The sequence below is a fragment of the Drosophila teissieri genome, chromosome 3L (assembly GCF_016746235.2).
Source record: "Drosophila teissieri strain GT53w chromosome 3L, Prin_Dtei_1.1, whole genome shotgun sequence".
Lineage (NCBI taxonomy): Eukaryota > Metazoa > Arthropoda > Insecta > Diptera > Drosophilidae > Drosophila > Drosophila teissieri.
The window spans coordinates 20,908,145-20,927,610 of record NC_053031.1 but is presented as its reverse complement, the minus strand read 5'-3'; the positions used below and the strand labels follow the sequence as shown (position 1 = coordinate 20,927,610).

Genomic DNA, 19,466 nt, shown 5'->3' with positions numbered 1-19,466 from the left:
GATGTTTTTAATGGAACCTGTGGTCAAGAGATTTAAAATTTCACATGGGAACAAAAATCATGAAACTATCGTAAGCGATTAATCGCGGATGTCAAGCGATAAGCAGAAAAAAAAAATAGTCAATCGATTTTGTGCCTATCGCCACAATGCCATCTCGATTCAACTTCTCCGAGTTTCGTCGCTGAAAAAGAATTTGAGAAGAACTTATTTTTTTAATTGCAAAGAAAATCGCGGGAATATTTACGCAAAGAGCACGCCTAAATGTTTGCAAACACGTAGCGCGTGCTTATCAGACTAGGATAGTTGAAACTAGGTGAGTTTAAGGCGTTTCAGGGAGTTTCAAAGCAGTGCGGCCACACGATGCCCAGGCAGTATATAAAATGGAAAATATTGATGTGCCTGTGCCTCGGTGGGTGCAAAAAGAAAGTGTAGAGAAATTTTCGTTGCACCCAGAATGTTGTTTATTTACCCCGTCGAGCAACGAGTTGCCTGATTCCGCCTGGCATTGCGCGTTGCAAAGTTTCCCTGATTGATATTATATTTTCCTTTAATTTTTAGCGACTTTCTGTGGGTGCACTGAAAAAGCGCGCCATTATTTTAGTGCTATGACGTAGCCGTCGAGGGCCACGAAACCAAGTGTAACTTTTTTCGCAATTGTTTATATGGCGTGCATAATGCCTGCAGTTATAGCGGGTGTGTGTGTCAGCGGAGGTGTGTTAGTGTGTGTGTGTGCGAGTGCAGCAAATTATTTTGTATATTTTTTATTCCGCTTGTGGCGGTGCGCATACGCTTGGTACACGCTCGTCAAAACATATACACATAACCCAGGCAGAAAATCTCTATTCTTTTGCAATTTGTTTTGATTTCTCATTCGTGCTTTGGTTCGCTCTCTCTGGCTCTCTCGCTCATGCGCGCCGCCTCTCTTTCCTTCTTTGCCTCGTTTGTTTGGGCATGGATAACTGTTTTCTGGCTAAGGGCGCTCTGTTATTTTTTTGGGATTCATCAGCTCAACTTTTAGTGTTAGTTTCTACTACTCCCCACGATCCCCACGCATCATACCGTCCGACTCTAGCGTGCCCCCGATCTCGCTCCGCTGAGTGGCTGTTGTCGACTGGCTGACTAACGGCAGTTATAGCTCTCTGGTGGTGGTTCTGGTTTCTTCGATTCGATTCCGGCGCGCGCTCATTTCATTATCTGCCATCGTGACAGTGTCGCATTGGCTATTTTCTAGCCAAACTGGGATTTAGCGTGTTTTAACCTTCATTTGTAGTATAGTTGACCATAAACTTTTTAAGTCTCCAAAGTCTTCTTATGGTAAACACTAAGCTTAAGTGTTGAAGCCATAATTAAGGGGATTTCAAAAATTAAGATTAATGTTATTAGGCTGAGAATTAATAGATAGTACATATAAAATATTAAAGAACATAACGCTGTATAAAACATAAATGTAGATTATCCGGGCGTGTTAAACCAATGTTATTAAATCATTAATTTGCATCAGTAAAAACACCTATTGTTTTGGCCGATTAGTCATCAAATATATTAATCAAGCGTATTACTAGCTATTTTCCGAAAACCCAATTCGTCATCACCGGCCATTGATTATCTTTTATTTTCGCGGCTGTGCTCTCACTCTCATCTCCGATTGTAAACATTTGTTTTTGTTTACCTCATTCTTGCAGAAATATTTCGCAGCATGGCAGCTAACAGCAACAATAACAACATACACAACCTGGGCGCGGGGACGGAGGGCTTGCTGTCCTCCGTGATAGCGTCGACGGGAACTCCTGGAATGGGATCCTCTCCCGTGCCCTCAAGATCATCCTCATCGTCCGCCTCCTCCGCCGCACAGAGTGCTTGGGATCAGCTGACGGCGAGTGCCTCCAACAACATGTCACCTTCACCCACGGCTGGAGCTCCCACGGTCACGGGACCCATTCTACCGGACAATCTGGGTGCTGGCGCGATTAGTTCACCGGTGGCCAGTTGCTCCTCACCCTCGACGCCTACGAAAACACATGCTCCCTCACCGCTGGAGAGCATGGCTCATACGCCGCAAGGTCCGCCTACCTTGGGACCCGGGGGCTATGGCGAGGAGCTTACCGCCGAGCTAGTGAACCAGGGATGGCGGAAATTCTGGTCCAAAAGGGAAAACCGACCATACTATTGGAACAAGGTCACCGGCGAATCGCTGTGGGAGATGCCCGGCACCAGACCCTTTGATCCGCTGACCGATCCTTTGGGTATCTGCCATGCAGGAGGTCCAACGCCGATGACCCCCAATATGCACCAGCAGCAGCAACAGCAGCATCATCACCTGAAGCGGCGGCCGTCGGACGACATGCACATCCATCCCAATCAGCATCATATGGGCGGGGGACCTCCAATGAAGAAGTTTGTTCTGGCCGGTCCCTGGGACCTGGAGGTGTGCACCAATGCCGTGATCGTAGAGCGACCGCCAACTCTTCTGCCGCAACCGCATCCTGAGGTAGAGGCTTTACGGGCAGCCTTCACCATGAAGCTGCTAAAGACCTACGAAGATCTGTGCATGCGCAGAGAAAATATAAAGGCACCCAGAGATTCCTTCAACCGCTGGCTGATGGAACGTAAGGTGATAGATACCGGCTGCGACCCACTGTTGCCCAGTAGCTGCCTGCCGGAGATATCCAGCTCCATGTACCGCGAGATCATGTCAGATATACCTATCAAGATAGTAAAGCCCAAGTTCACAGGGGATGCCAGGAAACAGCTTTCCCGCTACGCAGAGGCAGCAAAGCAGATAATAGAATCCCGATCGGCCCCTGCGGAATCCAAGAAGGTCGTCAAGTGGAATGTGGAGGACACATTCCAATGGCTAAGACGTACCGTGGGTGCGAGCTATGAAGATTTTCAGGACCGTCTGGCCCACCTAAAACGGCAATGTGAGCCCCACTTGGTTGAGACCGTCAAGAGTTCCGTGGAAACCTTGTGCGTGAAAATCTATCATTTGTCGGCTGATCATGCCCGCAAGATCCGTGAGCGCCATTTGCAGCTGCTCAAAGAGCACGGAATACCGGAACCTACGCCTCCGCCGCCGCCGCCACATCTAAAGAAAGTGTGGTGCTATCCCATACAGTTTGCCGTCCCATCGCCTCGGATGCCGACGATCGAGTACTTACAGGATCGCGACCACATGATCATCAAGTACACGCCCGCCACGATCAATCAGCCGGATGCTCAGTACATCAATCTCACCTATCTGCAGAAGCTGGAACAGCTGTACCGGCACAACTGTTTCGACGACAAAAAGTTTGATCTGTTCATTGGCCGGGTGTGGTGTTTGCTCAAGAGGTACCAGACTTTCCTGGGCAATGCCCTGAATTCCTCCCAGGAGGCGGAGCTTACGCAAGCAGCCTTGCCAGTGCCAGTGTTCGAGTGCCTACATCGGCATTTTGGTGTAAGCTTCGAGTGCTTCGCCTCGCCATTCAATTCCTACTTTCGACAATACTGCTCCGCGTTTGCCGACACGGATGCCTACTTCGGTTCTAGGGGGTATGTAGTCAAATAATGAGTTTAAAGAGCTGTATTTAAGTGAAATTGATGTGTGACCTTATAGCCCCTTTCTGGATTTCAAGCCCGTTTCTGGGTCTTTCCAAGTGAATCCTCCCCACTGCGAGGAGCTGATTGAGGCTTCATTGCTACACATCGACAAACTGCTCACCGACACTATGGAACCGCTGAGGTGAACTTAAATGTCATGTTTATGTTGCCTACGAGTGTAATACAATTTATTTTTGATTTACTTAATACAGCTTTATTGTGTTCCTGCCAGAGTGGAAGAGCATTTCCAAGCTGGACGACAGCATGTATAAGCGCCGTTCAATGGTTGTATTGGGCATGGCACACGAGTACAGGCACGGCTATCAGCACATGTTGCAAAAGTGGGTTAAAACTATGCCGTTCTCATTCATCCTTATTTACCACTGTTAATGTCCCATAGGTCTGATGTGCTGATTAAGTGCATGCAGGGCACCCAGGTGGTGTGGTTGCAAAATAGCGCCGGATACGCACGATGGGGACCTAACGAAATTCGCGTGGAGGCGTTGCGCGAGGCCTTCAGGCCACAACGAGATCGAGAGCGTGAACGAGCAGCTGCTGCGGCGGCAGCATCTGGGGTAAGCTCTAGCCAGCAATCGCCATCGACGCCACCATCCGCCGCATCCACAGCTCCAACATCCAACTCTAGTACGATCAGTGGAGTCAATAGCAACAGCTCATCCGCAGCACCTACAACAAGCACAAGCAGCAGTCCGTCGCTGACCGCAACATCGTCCTCAATGTCGCCATTGTCCCCGCACACGCCCACCGGGAATCCGCCGCCGCAATTTCCGATGACCATCAGCAACACCAGCAATAGCAGTAATTTGGTTGCCGCCTCGCCCACAATGAGTGTGCAAAGCGATTGCTCTTCGCCCTCGTCGTCGACGATGTCCCTTTCACCGGCTCCTGCTTCGGGCGGATATCCGGATGGAGTGACATCCGCTACAACGGCAGCGGTGAGCATTACGGCAACGACTAGTACATCGGGTGCTGGAGCGGGATCTGCATTTGGCCAGGCCAATAGCATTAGTAGTTCTGCATCCACGCAAGCTGTCATTAACTCTGTCTAGATTTGATTCATTTTGGGATTCACATTTTCTGTGCACTTTCTGTTAGGATAAATTAGGAATACATTTGAGGAAGAAGAAACCAATTGGGCTTAATGCCACACTAGCGGCCATGCTGCCTGTTCCGAGGTTTAGTTTTGTGTAGACGGATGATTACTCTAATTTAATCAAAAACGGAAGCTAAAGGAATAGTAATTTCTATTTTTCCGAAAAAGTACAACTATCTTATTCTGTTTTCAAAATGTATCATTGGAATCAGGAAAACGCATATATCACGCAATATTTTGTAGTTTATTTAAAAAAAATAATTTGTAACTTTACGCATCGCTCGGTGCTAATCAAATTGTGCCTGTCCAAATTGTAAATTACGTTTGGGTTAAACACACAACAGGCTTTAAAACACTAAATATTTTGTTACACATTCAACTTTTTGTCAAAGCTTTAATTTTCAAATGTACAGAGTGCTTGGCCTTCGGCAACTGGTATTGCCTCAATCGCAAGGTATAATTAATTGTAAATATGTTATATTTAATTTGAAATAGTTGATAAATCCCGGCCTGGCCGTTGCTTATCTTATACGATTGTACCCAACAAACAAGGGCCACGCTACCCAACAAAAGACTCTAATAATGCATACTTAGTATGGGTAGGGGTACAGTTCTCTATCCTTGTTTCAGGGTATTTCGCAATGGTTTTCCATTCACAAAACAAAAAAAGAAATAAAGAACACATTTAAATGAACTATTACGCCCTTAACAATCTTTTGTGAGACTATTAACTTACTAGAATACATTAACTTCAAAGAAAATGGCAAACCATTATTTGAATACTAAATTATCGTATGTACAAATCGATAACTAACGTAAGTAGTGAAGGAAATTTAATGATGGAAGGAAAAGAGAAATACGGAATGCGCAGAGAACCAAATTTGTAATTAAAACAAAACCATAACTACGCACCGCACAATAAATTAATAATTTAGATCCGTTTAGGATCTGGGTGGAGTATTTAAAGAGCTACATTGCAATTTGAGAATCTCCGCTCAACATAATCTTAAATATTACCTAAGGGAATTTAGCCAATTTATAGAAAGTCGCACTCGGCAAACTTTTTTAGAAACCAATTATCGTCTAAGTCGAAATTTATTGTCGCACTCGGCAAACTTTTTTAGAAACCAATTATCGTCTAAGTCGAAATTTATTGTCTAAACCGATATGCTATCCCCACCCCGTATGTACCGATAGACAAAAAACTACACAAAAGCATTTTTGCGCTTAATTAAACAGTTTCTTTCAATTCAAACCTGTTATTATGTAAACTTTTTTATTATTACATTGTATAGACATCGTATCGCATAAGTGTGTATATGTGAGTTTGTGTATGTACTTTTGGATATGGATTAGCTGTTGACTATAAAGATAACTTAAATGCTATAAACGCGAAGCAAGAAAACCAAAAATTCTTAAAGGCATTTAAGGGAAAACTCAATTTACAGCTAACTATATACTACGTCTATATAGTCAACCTCGTATTCTGATTGCATTACATGATCTCCAAGCTGGAGTCACTATTCTTGGTTACCACCTCGGTCTCCGATGAGCCCGACCCGGATCCAGCATCATCGCCCTTCTCATTGTCGTCCGACCCGCTGTGCCGGTGATGGTGATGCGGGGAGCCGGCCAATTGCCAGGCGGGAATGGATGGCACTGCAATCGGGGCCACAGGACCGGCAAACTGCTTTCGGTTCAAAAGCAGGCCCTTAATGGCATCCAGATCGCTGCGGAAGTTACTAAATTCGCGGTTCAGCTGCTGGGAGTGTTCCCTCTGTTGGGTGGTGATCAGATCCCTGACCGCTGAAATCTCCTTGTTGAGGTCGTTGGTGCGTTGGTCCACCTTCTTATCTATGTCGTCCAGAACTTCATCGACCGCCTTCTTCTTGGGTTTGCCAAACAGGTAAGGCGCAATGTATTTCTGTAGTTATACAGGTTTTAAAAGTTAATAACAAAAATGTTCTTTGTACTGATGAAAAACTTATTTATGCGTCCTAATACTTCCAAAAAATGCGTAAGTAAATCCTACGTCGTGTCGTAAAAGTGTCATCAAATATGTACAGCTGCGAAAAAAAAAATAGAACCACTGGCCCAGTAAAACTTTGAATAAGTCTCCTACCTACAATTTAGGGTTTAAAAGGAGCTGAAATACCTTTTTAGAAAGGTTAAACAATTCACTTTTTAGAAAATAAAAAAAAATCGCAATTGTTCTATGAATTCTTAACTTATTTAAGGAACTTTATGAAAAGTTTCAAAATTAGGCGAAAAAAATAATAGCACCACTTCATAAAAAATGCTTTAAACATAAAATATAAACTTAACAGTAAAAAATTCCTTAATAACAAGTGATTGTATATTAAAACTACGCCCATCCCATTAATTTAATATTTGGTAGTGTATCCTTTATTAGCAATAACAGCTGCGGAACGTTTTGGCATGGACTCAACCAGGTCCTGGCACCGTTTTAGGGATATTTTGCACCAGGACTCCTTAATTATACCCAAAGTTATTCGTTGTTAGTTGGCTTTAAAGCTACAACTGCTTTTCTCATATCTGACCAAGAATTTTTGATGGGATTACGGCCTGGGGACTGCACAGGCCAATCCAAAACAGGAACAGATTAATTTTGGAACGAATCCTTGGCTTTCCTGCTGGTCTACTTGGGATCATAGTCTTTTAATTGTATTCGGCAAAGGGTAGCATCATCGTCACCAAAATATCCACAAACACATGTTGATCCCAGATGGTTTTTGACCATGGTATATTATGGTATAGCCCCGACTACATAGTACGAGAAACAAGCCCATACCATTATACTGGATCCTCCGTGTTTAATTGCTTCTACTGTGTAATTTGGCTTATATTCGGTGTTCTTAGGTCGTCTTACATACGATTAAGATCCATTACCACCAAAAAAAACCACCTTGCTTCCATCTGACCATAAGAAGTTCCTCCATTTTTCGCAAGACCAATTTAAATGTTCCTTGACGAACTTAATGCGCTTGGGTATGTGTCTCCCATTTTAAAGAGGGACCTTTCTGGGACTACAGACTTTTAATCCATGTTCCCTGAGACATGTGTGAACTGTTTGCACTGTTGCGGATATGTTGAGATCCTTTTTCAGTTCGGTAGCAGCTTTAAATGGATCCTTCTTGCCCTCGGGCACTAGCCTTTTGAAGAGATGGGTGCCCAATGATTGTTTTCTCCCACGTTTTTCGGGATTCTTGTTGTAGGTGATTGCATTTCCTATCATTTTGATTTAGAATTGAAGGATTAGACCAATATTTCTGTGTGATTTTCCTTCAGAAATTGGTTTTTTGACCATGCCACGCTTATCTGAAGAGCAATGCTTTCCTCGTCCCATTTTAATAATTTTTTTTAAGGTATGTTTCAAAAATAATGTTGGATATAGTAATAGAAATGTCAAGTTTTATATCCATGTGCTTTTCACCAAAACAAACCGCCGACAAGTATTGAATATTTGAAAAAATCGATAGTGGTGCTATTTTTGTTTTCGCCTCATTTTAGACCTTGCCGCCCAAAAAAAATTATTAAAAATCAAGGTATGGACAATTCAAATTTTTTTTTTCATTTTTGGATAGGAAAAATATCTAGCATTATGCGAAAAATCAGTATTTCGTACTATCGGTACCTCAACCTTAATTTATTTAATCGAGAACAAAATACGTTATGGTGGTGCTATTATTTTTTTCGCAACTGTATATATGCAGCTAAGCATTAGCAATATCTTTAAACTCACAGTCAAATTAATGGAGTAAAGATAATACGTTTTTAATAAAATCCCCAAAATAGGGAACCCACGGCATCTCACCTTCCAGAAAAGGTAGACTGCATAAATAACTCCGCTAAACAGGGCTGCCGAATGGGTGATTTCCCTGATCCGGGCAAAGACAGTCGGTTGCGGCTGCAGCGCCTGCAATTGGGATCCAATGCTGATCACGGTGTTCGGGCTGGGATTGGGATTATTGGGGTCTTGGGTGAAAACGCCGGCCCGTTCGCAGGCCAACTGGATTTCGTGAGAAGTGAGACCTTTGGACCGTAGGAACTGCTGCTTCTGGATAAGTGTCGTGTGGCGCACCTTAGTGTTTTGTAGAAAACTGACTGCAGTGGTTATCTGCGGCGATTAGTTGGATTATAGATTAGGCAAACTTGAGGGGTTATACAAATATTACCAGCGATTCTCGGGGCAATTGCTCATCTGCGCCGGCCTCGACATCGTGCTGCACCGAGGTAGCCGTCGCCATGATGGTGGTGTCCCCAGTATCCGTATTGTTGCTGGACATCTGTATATCGACTCTTAATTCAATCTTGACTAGCCAATCCACACGAAAACGAAGTGAACCCGTTTTCACGAGCAATTCGATTGCAAAGTGCACAAAAACAAAAGTGTGACCGAGCACTTGGGTGTCTTGAAGTCACAAACGCGTTAATTAAGGGGTGGGCATATCAAATTCAGGTATTTTGTGACGTAATAAAAATAAGAATTTTGAAAATTTATTTTTCTGAAGAATTGGGTGAGAAATGCTCCAATTAAAAAGAATCTAGCAATGTAAGTTTCTGTGTTTTAACATTCCAAAGAGCGTTTCATTTAATCGACGGTCTCTCTGTCTGGACACATACGTATGTACATTGCGTCACCTTCAATTTGTACTAGCATGAACGCACTAACGCCTTGCCCAAAAGCCCAGAACCCACAGCTGACCGATTTGATTACCTGCAGTCCGAAACTCTTAATTTTTATTTACTATTTAAAGAAACAGGCAATAATTTCTGGATATAATGGACACTCTGAAGGGCATGCTAAAGGCGTACGAGGCGTGGGTGGCGAAAAACCCGGATGTGGTGGGAGATTTCGAGACAACAGCCAAGTGGGTATCCTACTTTATAGCAGGTAAGGTGAAATTCTTGTTTACATAGACCGTATAGATTAATCTCTTTGGTCCGGCTTCCAGGTCGTATTTCTTCATCAAATGTGGTCAGTGAGCTGGTGTACACGTTGTCCAATATGCTGGTGTTCTATAACGATCGGATCATCGAAAAAGCACGCAATGCCGAGGCGAATTCTGTGATCCAGCTGCAATCTAAACTTTGCTACCGTCTAAAGGTCACGTTGACGACACTTGAATATAGCGAGGTTTTCATCGAGATATCAGCCCGCCGGCTTTTCGGTCAATCCGGCAAATGGCTGGTGATAGCGCTAATACAGGCGTTCAAGGCAGCGGGCCGTTTCTTTATCTTGAAGCACTCCACCTCGGATATAATAACCTCACCGCCCATCGCCGCCCTGAATCGAAGGGCCGTCGGCAAGCAGAGAAAAAATTCTGGGGATGGGGCTGTATCCTTGTCGAACGATTTGTTGCATTCCCAGCACTCAATCACCTTCCAATTAAAGCGATCTGGCCGTGTTATTCGCAAGGTGGAGGGTGCTCCTCCCCTGCAATATCGGGACTTCAAGCTTCATATAGACAACAATGAAGCGGTGAAAACGCAAATTCCGCGGAAACTCCTGCAAGCCGAATACCTGTATATATCGAAGCCGCTAATCCACCTGGTCGCCATGGGGTTGTTCGGACAGAGAAGTTGGAAACAGTATATGGTAGCATTATCCATGGATTTGTATAGCATACACCTGTACCGTCAGCATCGCGACCTCATGTCCAAGCAACAAAAACTTGAGCTGAGCAGGCGATGCATAAACATCATGTACTTCATGGTCCGATCGCCGTTCTATGACAGCTTCACCAAATCCAGACTGGAGCGGATCCTCGACTTTGTGGCCACAAGTGTGCCAATTGCTAAGGTGGTGGCTAAACCCCTTAAAGATTACATTCCCACGTGGCAAACCACTTACTTCTATCTGTGGTCTACTTAGGCATTTCAGATAGAGCGAAAGTATTCCCCTAGGCTAAGTTTTAAAGTTACAGGTGTGGATGCATTTGGAGTGTAGAGGGTTGACTTGTGGTCTCTGGAATTTTAGACCCGGAAAATTGAACAATAAATCTAAAACTCAAGTTGAAAACTAGTGACTAAATTCCACAACGTTTATAGTCAGCTTTCCTACTCGGGATTGCCGCTCTTGAAATGAAAAGTAATTATACATCAATTGTTTTGTATGGCTTTTTAAATTATATATGGAACAATATTTTTACACATACAATTAAACGAAATTTTTCACTTACATCGCTAACTATACATAACAATTAATTGTAATCGTAATGGGCTAAAAACACACAGAATCAGAACTTCAGACTGAATCCCGGTCCCATGGCCAACTGGCGTTGCGTTAATCCAGCGTTCAGGACAAATCCCGTGCTAGCCGACGATCCACCAGCTCCGTGGCTCTTCTTGTTGCCAGTGATAATCCCAGATGAGAGCTTGTTTCCCGGACCCACAGCGATGGGCTCATCGCGACCTAGCTGCTTGAACTGCGAGCCACCGGACGGTGGTTTGGGGGATGAGGCTTGTGCCTTGCGGGCTCCCAATTCACTCTTGGCCGGCCACGTGGGAAACATGGAGGGATCGATGGGCAATGGCAGCTCCTTGAAGAAGCCATGCTTTAGTGCCGCGTCGGCGCTCAGTCTTTGTTTCGGATCGTACGTCAGCAGACCCTGCAGCAGCGACAAACCCATTTCAGAGGTCTTCTCCTGGAAGTGCTTGCGTAGTTGAGAGACGGGATACTCGGTAAACTGAGAGTTCTGTGACAACATGTTCTTCACGGCGGGTAGCTCGGTGTATCCGGGCCAGATCTTTTCGTTCGGAGTGCCCAATTCCTAAAAGAACAATAAATTGACAGTCAATGATCATTCAGCAAGTGATTTTAAAAATTAATGTAATGTCAAAACCATTCATATCTTACCTTAAAGATCCTGTTAAGCTCATCGATTTCAGATTTTCCCGGAAAGAGCGGCAACATCTGCAGGAATTCGGCGAAAATGCAGCCCACCGACCAGACGTCTATGGGCGTGGAGTAAACCGGCGAGCAAAGGAGCAACTCCGGTGCACGGTACCAGAGAGTCACAACAAGTGAGGTATACTTCTTGATCGGCGAACCATACTCCCTGGCCAATCCGAAATCGCCCACTTTAAGAATGCCCTTGTGGGACAAGAGAAGATTGGAGGTCTTCAGGTCACGATGCAATATCCAATTGTCATGGAGATGGGCCACCGCCAGCAGGAGCTGCTGAGTCAGACACTTTACTTCTCCGGGGAAAAAGCTCTGCTTACGATTCTTCATCGTTTCCATCAAGGATTTCAGGTCGTGTTCCACATAGTCCATCACAATAAATATCTTATCCATGTTTGATCCGACCACGATCTCGCGAACGGTCACAATATTCGGATGTTGACCCTTGAGAAGAGTGTTGATCTCCCTGAGTGATGTTATTGGAAATCCCTCCTTCTCCTTCTCCATTTTCAGACGCTTAAGAGCCACAATCTCATTGGTTCTTTTGTCTTTGGCTCGATATACCACGCCATAGGTTCCCTCTTCGATGCGATTTAGACACTGGAACTCCTCCACAGAGCGGCAGCCCTGTACACCGGGATAATAGTTGGGCAGTGGAACGCCCTTGTCATCGCACGGAATTTGCTCCTCCAGAGACTTTTGTTTCTCTTTGAGTTTCTCCTCGGGCTTCTCTTCAGGCTGCTCTTGGGTCATTCCACGTTCCTCGCTGCGCGTGCTGCTGCTGGGTGAGGCAGCTGCTTCCGCGACTCGCCGATCTACTTCATCCTCCAGGCTGCTTTGACTTCTAGAACGAGATCTGGATCGACTATTTCGACTGGACTGGGAGCTGCTCTTAGAGCTTACAGAGCGAGATCGCTGACGCTGTTTGGGTGACTTGTATAGGTCACCCACGCTAAGTGGACTATCGGGCAAGGGTAAGTCTTCGTCGTCGTCTTCCAATTGTGACTTGGATTTAATCTTGCTCTTTTTTCTGCTAGCATAGCTGTCTTCACTTCCAGATTCTGTTGCGCTGTCCTCCTCGGGATCCTCCTCATTTGAGTCGCTCTCTTCGCTCTCTTCATCGTCATCATCTCGGATAACCTCGATATCTTCCTCCCGCCGCTTCTTGAGTTTGATTTCCTTCTCATAGCTATCAGGCTTGGACTTCCTCTTTACATGAATGTTCAAACCAGCGGTTACGCTTGCAGCTACTGTTGTTGGACTTAGTGCATCGCTGTGCTCGTTTCGCTCGCGGAGCAACTCTCGCCGAGCTTCCAGTTCCTCACGAGCCGTCTGCTTTCGCTGCCGGTTGTCCCGTTCAGCGGCAAGAAGTTTTTCTCTGCGAGCCAACAGCTCTAAGTCCTCGGGCATCTTTTGTCTGCTGACCTCAACTTCCTCGCGCCACTTGCTGCGATGCGATTTGTGCTGATGGTGGTGCTCCTGTCCGGGACTGTCCAGCAGCTCAATGACTCGGTCGTGACGGTTTTGCTTGTGGGTACTTCGCCCAGTCCGCTCTCTCTCCTTGCGTCCTCCTTCCCGCCGATCACTTCTTTCGACCCGATGCTCAAAGTTTTCCTCCGTTTCATAGTCCTTAACGTAGTTATGCCGCTTTTTTAGTAGCCTGGAACGCAGATCCTGTTCCAGGCTCTCAGCATCCTTGCTCTCCGCATATTTACTACTGCGACGCGCTGGCTCCTCCATAGTGTAGTCGCCGTGCCGACTGCTCGAGTGATAGCCCGATGGATAGGAATGATAATCGCGGGGAGCGGCTCGAGCTCCACTTAAATGCTGGTGATGATGATGATGGTGGGCAGCATAGCTGGGCGCCGGAGGTAGGGACTGTTGCTGCTGTTGAGGCGGCTGGGGGTAATGGTAGGCATGACTTAGGTGGTGTTTCGCATAAGCTGCAGCCACATTGCTGCTCCGTTCGCGATGGTGGTGGTGGTAGTGCTCCTCCCGGCTCCGATAGTCAAATCGATGATCCCGTTCTGGTCCTGGTGCAGCACCGCCCACATTTTCCCGTTCCTTGTGGCGTCGACGCTCGCGGGAATGTTTCTTCTTCTCTCGCCTGGAACCGGATCCCGATTCTCGGCTGGCCTGCGGTGGTTGTATGTACAATGCATCAGCGTCCCCCTCGTGCTCATCCTCCTCGCCTCGGCTAAAAGAAAGAGAGAAAGTTCAAAATTATGGTGTCGTGCTTTAAGTGGTGTCCCATCTGCTGATGATTCTGGACCGTTGCCTGCCGAAGTCCCAGTAGACCAGGCGCTGCTATGACCGTGTTGCATGTTGCTCGTTGCAGGTTGCGTGTTTTGATGCAGTCGGAGTTAGGATTACATTTTACACTAGCCCTTGGAGACCTTAAAAGCTCGAGTCCACGTTAGCTCTGGAATTCTTTCGAGATTAGATACAAAAACTGTGGTGCAGTATAGCGAATCATAAGTGATTTATTCGAGGCAATCGTTTCGGTGTTGCTCAGATAATTGGTGTTTTTGTTCCATATTTGAGCAGCAACGAGTAAAATTTGGTGAGTCGATTTGAGGGCAAATAAACATCGTTGGAAGTCATGGAGACAAGTAATCATAGAGTCATTAAAAAATGTATGTTCGAATAGGAAGTCTGTAGATCTGATAATAGTAATTCTACGCTTAGTCTTTTATAAATTGTGTAAATATGAATGTATATGAACACTAAAATGAAAATCGACCCACCATTGAGTGCGATCAAATGGAGTACTTACCTGATGCCGGATCCCGTAACTATTCCATGAAGCTCGGAGCCTCAAAGCTACCAAGGGCTGTAAAATGCAAACACTTACACGACCGACTGCGCAACCTGCTGGGAATGGGAGTAGTTATCTTTTGAGAGACAGAGAGACACGAAAGATATTGAGACAGGACTTGGAAAGAGGCATTAGCAAAGTAGTATAAATACAATATTGTGTGTGTTTCATTCAATTGAGATTATTACAGAGTATTACAATTTACCGCCAGCAGCACATGAGAGGGATCGAATCGATCGATCCGTCGGTTCGGAGCTTATCGGATCTCTATCCCGATTCTCGGGTTTTCGGTATTCGGTTCTCGGAACACATTTAACTTGCCAGCGGCGTGTCAAGCGAGATTAGTGTAGGTTGGCTTGAGAAGATTTGGTCCCATCTGCCGTTGACACTGCAGGTGCACAGTTTTAAACTCGAATTTGCACATACTTTTTGTACTTTTTTCGTTCGTTTTAATTTTGCATTTTTTTTAAATAGCTTTGTTGGTTCTTTTTTTTTATTTTTATTACGATTATTATTAGGTTTGTTGTTGGCCATCGCGCGCCTCGGTCATGGGACAAGTACACACTTTTTGGCCTATTTGCAACGAAAAAATTCAAGTCAATTAAACGGTTCAATAAAATCAATAAATTTTAAATCGTCATAAATTGGTTTGGTTTTCTTTTGGTTTGGTATTTTTGTTATCATTATCAAGGAGAGCAAACAAGCGCGAAAGGGATGTTGGGGTGAAATACATGTACATATATATTAGAGGCGAATGTTATTTTTACAAACGCAATTTTCGTATCAATATTAAAAAATTAGCATGTACTATTCGTTATAGTCAACTAATAAATATGGTGGGGGAAAATTGTCCACCCTCTGCATACACACATGCAACAGTTATTGGTACACGTGTGGTCAAAATAATAGTTGGATTTGTCATAGGCATGTTTACGGATTATTTAAATTAAATTTCCTCACTATTGAATTGATTGGGAAGTACTTAAATTGTTCTATGAGCCATTTAAAAAGGGAAAAATAAGATAAATTCACTATTAATAATTTTAGATATATACTTTTTATGTAATCGAGCTTGGTAGGTCCAATCATTTGTTTAAAATTTATTTGATGTATTCTTTTAAAATACTCTATTATCTATTATCATGACCGCAGCTGTATGAATAGGCGAGAGATGTCAACGGCGGGATACCACAAGATATCTGGCTAGAGTTCTAGCGGAATTCCCGCCGCGCAACCAGCACCCGTGTGTATATGTACGCCTATTTGTATGTATGCAGCAACAATTTTCCATGAATCGCATATTGAGAACACCGAATCTCTGAGTTTGCCCAGGACCCCAAGGATAATACACACCTGTGATAATGCCCATCGTTGGGGCTTCGCAGCTGGCCATCCTCGCTGCCAGATGAATTGACCATTTTTCGGCGCGCCGTTCGCAGCTAAAGTCGCCAATTAAAATGCCAATTGCACGGGTGCCCTTGCGTTGGTTCACGTAATTGTCGGCAGGTTTCTGCGGCGTTCGCCTAGTTGCCGTTGGTTTTAACAGATTGGCTGGCGGTTAATCAGCATTTAAGTGATTTAGCTCGTTTTTTCGGTGGTATCTCACGCACTTCAGCAATGGTCGTCTGCGCTTCTTTCTTCTCTTCTTTTTTCTTGTGGTGGAAATGTGAAATTCAGCGTTTGACAGCACGCAAAAGCAAAATGGCGTCGCATCAGCTTGGACTGCCAACTCGGCAATAAATTCAGTGCTAGCAGCTGATGCGTCAGCTGCTGTGATTCCACGCGCGCATCTCGTGAGTCACAAACATACTTGAATTAAACCATCAATTTATTAACAGATCTTTAAATCTGACTGTTAAATCAATATTTGTGTGATTTAATATTGTGTTTTTTTATTTACACTTATTTTTCTTTCATCTTTAAACGTAACGTGAGTAAAAGCAACATATAGTTTAGTGGAGTTGGATACATAATATAACATTTAGCTTTCTGTATTCCTGTGGTATTAAACAACTTAATGCATTTGATATCAATTAATAAATAAATGAGCAGATAGGCAATAAAGCCTATCCTAACTATCGTATAGTTAGGATCACGTCGTGAAACATCGTGACACATCGCTGTTCATATAATATGCGCATCTCCGGTACATTTACCCACAAAAATTTATTTATTGAAATCACACTCGAAGGATGTTGCAGCGCGTGTCGCGTGGATTTCCCTTCTTAGGGCGATGTGGCATTCGAACGACATCCACCGTGCCCACAAATCAGGCGTACCCGGGTGAGGAGGTGGAGGTCAGTGCGACGGTGAAGAGGATCCGCGCGGAATTGGCAGCGGATAAGCAGAAACTTAAGTGGCGCACTCCGATTGGCGACCGGCCGGAGGATTGGAGCAGCAAGCTAAAGCTGTTCTCCAATGCGGAGCAAACCTCAGATTTCATCGTGATGATGCAGAAACCAATCGATCTGAGTCCGAGGAACATACGACAGTGGTGGGAGAACCGGGAGGAGCGCATTGAGCGACACATGCAGCAGTTTGTTCCGGAAAGACACAAGATTCTGGGCGCTGAATTGGCTGCGGCACATTTCATACTGTACCGCGGCGGGGCCGTCAAATTCATCAACGATACCCACTGGCGCCGAGCCACCAAGGATGGAGAATTCAATCTGCCTAATAAGTTCGATCCTCGCTATAAAGTAGAGGCCTTAAGGTGTGATAACATGGAACTCTACTACGAGGGATTGGAGAACCTACGCTGCCTGGACTCCCTTAAGTTCCTGTCCTTTCACAACGTAAAAACTTTTGATGACTGGTGTCTGGATAGGATTTCGGGAGGTGGCTTCCCTCAGCTGGAAGTGCTCGACCTTTCGGGCACCCAAATCACCACCAACGGATTGGCCTGCCTATATCGTCTTCCCCAGCTTAAATTACTGATCCTGGATGATCCCAAGGAGACTCTGGAATTGGAATTGGTCACAGTCATGTTGGAGGAGTCCATGCCCGCTTTAAAAATTGTTGGCGCCGATGCTATTCACAGCTAAGGCTAAATTTGTTTAGCCTATATAAGGGATTTATGCGATTTTTAAGTTTAGGTGAATATAAATGTTTTTAATAACAAAATATGAATCTAGATCTTCATTTAAAAGGGACTTTTTAAATATAGGATTTAAAGATTCCAACAGGACGTCTAATGCTTGTTAAAGCTTTCCTCCCTGATGTGTAGCTTGTTTATATGCAAAAAGTATTCAATATGAAGATATATCAGCTTTGCTGGGGCTTCCCTTTCATATATTCAGCTTTAATCGCATCGCGTTCTTCCAATGGCGGCAAATATGGAGCTATTCCCTTCGCTCTTCTTTCGCTTTTTACTTTGTTCTATTAAAGAAAAAAATTTAGTTCATAAGACGATCACTTTTATTGAAGAACCCACCCAGAACTCCTTGCAATTGTTATAATTGGCAAAATATATTTCGCACTTGTCGCGATCAAAGTTGTTTTTGTTGAGGCATTTGAATGAAAGCTCCTGTTCCTATTTTGTAAATATATATTTAAGGAATTATGGATACATACAAATAGCATACAAACCTTTAAGCAGGGATTATCCCTCTCAGCATTTATATTGCGAGGCATTTGTTATTAAATGTTAATGTTTAAACTAAACTTATATAAAAACGAGATTGTTTTCGTTTTCCCGATTTCGGGACTGTCCACTTGCTGGACAGCTGATGCCAGGGATGCCAGATCGCCTTAGGATACATCAGCTGTTATATTTGTTTTCATTTACTGATTAAAATGGGTTCACTACTCTTCGATATTAAATTAAAGAGAGAGAATAAGGTTTACCATGAAAATGTAAGTACTTACAGGCTCCTTAAAGTGTTATTTCACGAAAATATATATTCCCTAGGACATGCTATTGGGCTGCGTGCAGTTTCAGTGCTCTCAGGAGACAAAACACGAAGGAATTATATTGTACCTGGAGGGAATCGTTAATCTCCAATTAAGTGCTAAAACCGTTGGTCTTTTCGATGCTTTCTATAACTCTGTGAAACCCATTAATCTGCTCCAGAATAGTCTGGAGTTATCTGCGCCCGGGAAACTGAGCGCCGGCCGTTCAGAGTTCCATTTTGAACTGCCTTTGGTGTGCAAAAAGGAACCGCGAGTTCTATATGAAACATACCACGGTGTTTTCATCAACGTGAATTATCAACTAACTTGCACTGTAAAAAGGAACTTTCTGGGCAAATCCATGACCAGAATCCAGCAGTTCTGCGTGCAATATAAGCCACTGGCTTTGGGCGAGGATTCAAAGAAAGTGGTTCCTTTTAGTTTGAGTCCGGATTCACTGCAGAAGAATGCCAGCGCCAAGGAGAGGTTGTCCATGCCGAGATTCCTCATCACAGGGCGTCTGGACCGGAGCGAATTCTGCGTAACAACTGCTATTACTGGCAGCATTACGGTCCAGCACACGGAGGCGGCCATTAAGTCCATTGAGATGCAGTTGGTGCGTGTGGAAACCTGTGGATGCGACGAGGGCTACTCCAAGGATGCCACCGAAATACAGACCATTCAAATAGCCGATGGCAATGTGCTGCCCAAGCTAGAACTACCCATCCATTTGGTCCTGCCAAGATTATTCACCTGCCCTACGTTGATCACCAAGAATTTTAAAATCGGTGAGAATCGTATTGGTTATTTATTATTACGCGTGGCATTATTTTTTTTTCTTTTCAGAGTTTGAACTTAATCTATTTGTTGTTTTTAAAGAGGACTACACGGTAAGCGAGAACTTCAAAATAGTCCTAAAACGTTCGGCAGGTCCTCTGCCCAGCAAAGTAACTACCGCAGGACGCTGAACGAAAAAACTTCGCATTATGGCAGCTTGTTTATGAACATAAAAGTGTAATACATTTTTTTAAGCTAAATATACATACATATATCTCAAAAATGTATCAAATATAAATTGATTTAGTATAACAATCTTCTGAAATAAGTGATGTATTTGATATGATCAGTAAATAATA

General features: G+C 44.1%; 7 protein-coding genes across 10 annotated transcripts; 4 read left to right on the top strand and 3 right to left on the bottom strand.

Annotated features, from left to right (window-relative positions):
• Positions 1-148: 148 nt before the first annotated feature.
• Positions 149-5,387, top strand: LOC122616619 (mRNA (2'-O-methyladenosine-N(6)-)-methyltransferase). Its single transcript, XM_043792149.1, has 5 exons — positions 149-313; positions 1,683-3,531; positions 3,596-3,721; positions 3,792-3,920; positions 3,980-5,387. Exons 2-5 carry the CDS (start codon positions 1,697-1,699, stop codon positions 4,647-4,649), a joined length of 2,760 nt encoding a protein of 919 aa, XP_043648084.1. The 5' UTR covers positions 149-313; positions 1,683-1,696; the 3' UTR covers positions 4,650-5,387.
• Positions 5,388-5,983: 596 nt separating this feature from the next.
• Positions 5,984-9,147, bottom strand: LOC122616626 (peroxisomal membrane protein PEX14). Its single transcript, XM_043792155.1, has 3 exons — positions 8,890-9,147; positions 8,529-8,831; positions 5,984-6,617 (listed from the first exon to the last, which is right to left on the bottom strand). Exons 1-3 carry the CDS (start codon positions 8,998-9,000, stop codon positions 6,189-6,191), a joined length of 843 nt encoding a protein of 280 aa, XP_043648090.1. The 5' UTR covers positions 9,001-9,147; the 3' UTR covers positions 5,984-6,188.
• Positions 9,044-10,895, top strand: LOC122616622 (peroxisomal membrane protein PEX16). Its single transcript, XM_043792152.1, has 3 exons — positions 9,044-9,173; positions 9,472-9,608; positions 9,670-10,895. The coding sequence occupies exons 2-3, from the start codon at positions 9,497-9,499 to the stop codon at positions 10,587-10,589; spliced, it is 1,032 nt and encodes a 343-aa protein (XP_043648087.1). The 5' UTR covers positions 9,044-9,173; positions 9,472-9,496; the 3' UTR covers positions 10,590-10,895.
• Positions 10,834-16,248, bottom strand: LOC122616618 (serine/threonine-protein kinase PITSLRE). Of its 4 annotated transcripts, none has more exons than XM_043792147.1 (4): positions 16,050-16,175; positions 15,793-15,990; positions 11,574-13,818; positions 10,834-11,487 (listed from the first exon to the last, which is right to left on the bottom strand). In XM_043792147.1, the coding sequence occupies exons 2-4, from the start codon at positions 15,855-15,857 to the stop codon at positions 10,954-10,956; spliced, it is 2,844 nt and encodes a 947-aa protein (XP_043648082.1). In that variant the 5' UTR covers positions 15,858-15,990; positions 16,050-16,175; the 3' UTR covers positions 10,834-10,953. The 4 variants fall into 4 exon arrangements, 2 of the variants coding, with proteins under 2 accessions (XP_043648082.1, XP_043648083.1); XM_043792148.1 differs by adding an exon at positions 14,645-15,012 and having other exon boundaries at positions 15,793-16,135; XR_006325917.1 differs by lacking the exon at positions 10,834-11,487 and adding an exon at positions 14,628-15,012 and having other exon boundaries at positions 13,680-14,515; positions 15,793-16,248.
• Positions 16,249-16,552: 304 nt separating this feature from the next.
• On the top strand, positions 16,553-17,564 carry LOC122616625 (distal membrane-arm assembly complex protein 2). Its single transcript, XM_043792154.1, has one exon. It carries the CDS (start codon positions 16,632-16,634, stop codon positions 17,481-17,483), a length of 852 nt encoding a protein of 283 aa, XP_043648089.1. The 5' UTR covers positions 16,553-16,631; the 3' UTR covers positions 17,484-17,564.
• A 4-nt stretch (positions 17,565-17,568) lies between these two features.
• Positions 17,569-18,187, bottom strand: LOC122616628 (coiled-coil-helix-coiled-coil-helix domain-containing protein 7). The gene is made up of 3 exons (XM_043792158.1): positions 18,028-18,187; positions 17,873-17,971; positions 17,569-17,817 (listed from the first exon to the last, which is right to left on the bottom strand). Exons 1-3 carry the CDS (start codon positions 18,070-18,072, stop codon positions 17,704-17,706), a joined length of 258 nt encoding a protein of 85 aa, XP_043648093.1. The 5' UTR covers positions 18,073-18,187; the 3' UTR covers positions 17,569-17,703.
• LOC122616624 (vacuolar protein sorting-associated protein 26C) lies at positions 18,142-19,466 on the top strand. The gene is made up of 3 exons (XM_043792153.1): positions 18,142-18,294; positions 18,350-19,118; positions 19,177-19,466. Exons 1-3 carry the CDS (start codon positions 18,235-18,237, stop codon positions 19,296-19,298), a joined length of 951 nt encoding a protein of 316 aa, XP_043648088.1. The 5' UTR covers positions 18,142-18,234; the 3' UTR covers positions 19,299-19,466.